Source organism: Rattus rattus, chromosome 2 (assembly GCF_011064425.1).
Source record: "Rattus rattus isolate New Zealand chromosome 2, Rrattus_CSIRO_v1, whole genome shotgun sequence".
NCBI classification, from domain to species: Eukaryota; Metazoa; Chordata; class Mammalia; order Rodentia; family Muridae; genus Rattus; species Rattus rattus.
Window position 1 is genome coordinate 44826218 of NC_046155.1, and position 4086 is coordinate 44830303.

The 4086-nt window shown below is 46.1% G+C and overlaps 1 protein-coding gene across 1 annotated transcript; it reads right to left on the reverse strand.

The window, feature by feature from the left end:
• Positions 1-2096: 2096 nt before the first annotated feature.
• Positions 2097-2537, reverse strand: LOC116893810 (40S ribosomal protein S15a-like). Its single transcript, XM_032895521.1, has one exon. The coding sequence runs from the start codon at positions 2523-2525 to the stop codon at positions 2115-2117; it is 411 nt and encodes a 136-aa protein (XP_032751412.1). The 5' UTR covers positions 2526-2537; the 3' UTR covers positions 2097-2114.
• Positions 2538-4086: the final 1549 nt, after the last annotated feature.

Below are 4086 nucleotides of genomic sequence, written 5' to 3' on the forward strand. Positions count from 1 at the left end.
CGATTTCCTCTTCCCGTGGGCATTTTGAAACCCAGTTGTTCAATCCAGTCCCCTCTGCCATTTCTCTCTTTGGCAGCAAAGGCAGATGATGGAGCCTGTCTGTCTGTGCACACCAGGACTCGAAGCCTTCAGCAGCTTTTCCGGGGCTCAGTCTATCATAATCAAGATGGGATCAGTTAGCAAGCATTACACCGGTTGCGCTCTAGAACGATTAACCAGCCTTAAGGGTTTCATGGCTACGGTTTACATTTTTTGATTTCCTACAATTACGTTAACAACAAATAACACTAACAAATGAACTGCCAGCTCACTGACTGAAGGCCAGTGCTCAAGATTCAGCTTGAGGCTGGGGTTGGGGGGGAGGTAGCACAGTGGGTAGGGCATTAGCCTAGCATGCCTGAAACCCTGGGTTCAATTCCCAGCACGGCATAAACTGCACGGTTGTATGCACCTATAATCCTAGCACTCAGGAGGTGAAGCCAGAGAGTCAGAAGTCCACAGTCATCCTCAGCTACATAATAAATTTGACCGTGCCTCAAAAATAAACAAACAAATAAATAATCTTGCTACCAAACAGACAAATAACTCTGTGTCCCCACCACTGTGTTCTAGCATGCTGAACAGAGAGGCTTTCTCAAGTTTCTTGGGTACAGAGGGAAGGGGAATAATTTTTGGCCTTATTACTAAAAACAGTGACTAGACATGCGAGCTTACTCCTGCCCTGCTGCTCCATTTGACGAATTTTCCTAGCCTTCCACCGGTTTCTCGGGCTCCTACTGGAGATCTAGTCATCGTGAAGCACAGCTGTGTCGACTCACTCATTCATTTGGAGTCACAAGTCCCACAGTTGGACATGGTGGTGCCTGCCTGTAACTCTGGCACACAGAGGATGAGACAGGAGGATTGCCATGAGGGCTACAGGGTGAGGTCTTGTTTCAGAGAAAGAGTCAGAGACAGAAAGAAGAAACTGAGACCTCAAGACATTACAATCAGTTGGAATTGAACGTGGACCTTGAACCTGTTCTTTTAATCATAAAGCTGCCAAATTGTTAAAAGTCCAAACAGTGTCTAATCTACAGAAGAGACTAAACTTGGGCTGTTTTGCTTCTGGTCCTGGACTTGAATCCAAGGTTTTACACACGGTAGACAAAAACTCTAACACTAAGCTATATTCCCAACCTTCTCTCTACTTTATATATGTCTATATATAGTATTTTAAATAATTTATTCATTTTATGTGCATTGGTGGTTTTCCTGCATGTGTGTTTGCCTGAGGGTGCTGGATCCCCTTAATGGGAGCTACAGCTATATAGGTGTGGGGAATTAAATTTGGATCCTCTAGAAGAGCAGCCAGGGCTCTTAACCACAGAGCCATCTCTCCAGCCCCTTTATATTTCATTGAAGGTCTTTTTTGTTTATTTGAGACAGTATCTCACACTGTAGGTCAGGTTAGCCTGAAACTCACTATGTAACCCAGGCTGCCTCACACTTACGGTGATCTTCCTACTCCTCCCCGCAAGTCTGAGGTGATGCACACACCGCCATGCTGTCAGACTTGACAGAGATGCTCTAAGATACGCAGGTTTAGCTTTAATTTACGATCCTCCTGCCTCAGACCCCTGGGTAAGGGGCCACTATCTGCCTGCACCACTGGATCCAACTCAAGTTCAAGTTCTGATTTGGGCTAGAAGCATCCCTTCTGCTGTCAGGGCCATGTTCTGCTTGACTTTATATTTAAGCTTCATCAAAGTCAACAGCAGGGGGCCAGGGAGGCAATCAGCTGGCAATGTGCTTGCCCAACAAGTCTGAGGACCAACTTCAGCCTCCCAGCACTCACGCAAAAGCCAGAACCGCAGCCGCCGGTCTTATGAACCCCTGCATGTGCACGTCCCCACCACACCCCCAAATCAATATGTTAAACTAGAAAACAAACAAAAACTAACAAGAGCCAGGGGTTGGCAGGCTGAGGCAGGAGAATCACTACAAATCAGGGTGACCATGTGGTACACAGCAACTTTCAGGCCAAATGAAACGTAAGCAGACAGTAATTATAAACCTTGAGTTACCAACTTTTTTTTTTTTTTTTTGACCTGAGTACAGTCCACAGAGGCTTTTTATTTATACTTTACATTTTGAAAAAAGAATCCCAGGATTTTCCCTCCTGTATGTTTTCGTCTTGCCTCTTCATGGTCCATGATGCCAGCCGAGGTTGTCAGCACAATGAAACCAAAGTGCCGTGATGGGAGCAGATTGTTCTGCCACTTCTCTAGCTCTTTGAGTTGAACATCAAATCTAGGGCTTATAACTCCACACTTGTTCAGCCTTCCTGTGAGGTTCACAACAATCTTCCAAGATCTGCGATCATCAGTGATCTCGAATTCACCAATGTAGCCATGCTTCATCATCACAGTTAGGAACCGAACGATGACTTTGGAACACAGCCTGATGAGGACCTGGCGTTTGCCCCTCTTCTCCGTGTTGTTGATGCTCTTGAGAGCATCTGCCAGAACACTCATTTGCACCATGGTGACGGTGAGAGAAGATGGCAGAAAGAGAATGAGTTACCAACTCTTTTTTTTTTTTCGGAGCTGGGGACCGAACCCAGGGCCTTGCGCTTGCTAGGCAAGCGCTCTACCACTGAGCTAAATCCCCAACCCCGAGTTACCAACTCTTAAGGAGCTGACTGGACGCCTTGGTCCTTAGGAACTAGCTGTGAGAACGGAACCAGTAGCTTAGCAGGGAGGAACAGCCAGGCAGGCTACCAGGGGTAATACTTGGACTCAAGGGAGAAAAGATTTTTTAAAAGATTTATTTATTATATATGAGTACACTGTAGCTGTCCTCAGACACACCAGAAGAGGGCATCAGATCTCTTTACAGATGGTTGTGGGCCACCATGTGGTTGCTGGGAATTGAACTCAGGACCTCGGGAAGAGCAGTCAGTGCTCTTAACTGCTGAGCCATCCCTCCAGCCCTCGATAAATTCTTTCCCTTTTCCCTCTGATTGTGGGTTTTTGGTATCCTTTCTTCTGCCCCCTCTTCTCACTTTTAGATTCCTTTTCCTTCCTACTAGTAGCTTCCTGCACTGTCTGCCTCCTCTATACAGAAGGGTCTATTGCCTTCTCTCTCATCTTAGTGAAAGTTCCTCAGTATAATTCCCCACTCCTTAGTAAGGTGGGAAGCGGGAAAGAACACGAGTCTGATACCTTGTCCTACCCCTCCTCCACACGCACGCTCCAGAATCTGGCCATGTTGTCCAGGTTGGACTCAGACTTGCTCAATTACATGTTGCCACCGTGGCAGGTACAAAAATGAATTTTTTGTTGTGTTTGATTTTGAAAGAGTCTCTCTACGTAGACCAGGCTGACCTCAAACTCACAGAGGTCTGCCTAACTCTGCCTCCCAGCATTGGACTTAGGGTAGCCTACTGGGGAAGGACTCTAGAACTTTGCGTATGTTAGGCAAATGTCCACCCTGAGCTATGTTCTGGCCTAGCAGATTTTATCTCAGAAATGGTTTTGTTTCAGAATGATTTGAGGAGAGTTTTATCTTTTTTTTTTTTTAGAAAAAAATCCACTGTGTATTTTACACAAACGATTACACTTTGTTTGTTTTAATGTGTGAGGGGGTTACACATGCCAGGGTGACTCTGTGGCGTTCAAAGGACAACTTTGGAGGGTCCTCTCCTTCTACCATTGGGGTCTCTAGGATGGAACTCAAGAGTCATTAGGCTTGGCTCTCTCTCTCTTTTTCTCTCTCTCCCTCCCTCCCTCCCCCTTCCTCCCTCCATCTCTCTCTCCCTTGTAGCTGAAAGTTTTGAATTTCTTCTGGATCCTCCTGTTTCGAGGTTTTTTCCTGCATGCCCTTCTATGTCCAGCAAATCGGTCAGGTTTCCAGACCCTCTCTACCCTCTAACCAGTGACTTGTAGAAAGCCCCACCTTGCCCTTAGAACATGTTTGTCCATTGTTTCCCACCCACTTTTGGACCTTGAAGCCACAGAGTTGGCACCAGAAACTCTCTCTGGCCCTCTGTTTTTCATTTGTGTTTGGCCAACCAGAAAAACCAGATTAAAACGCAAAAGGGAA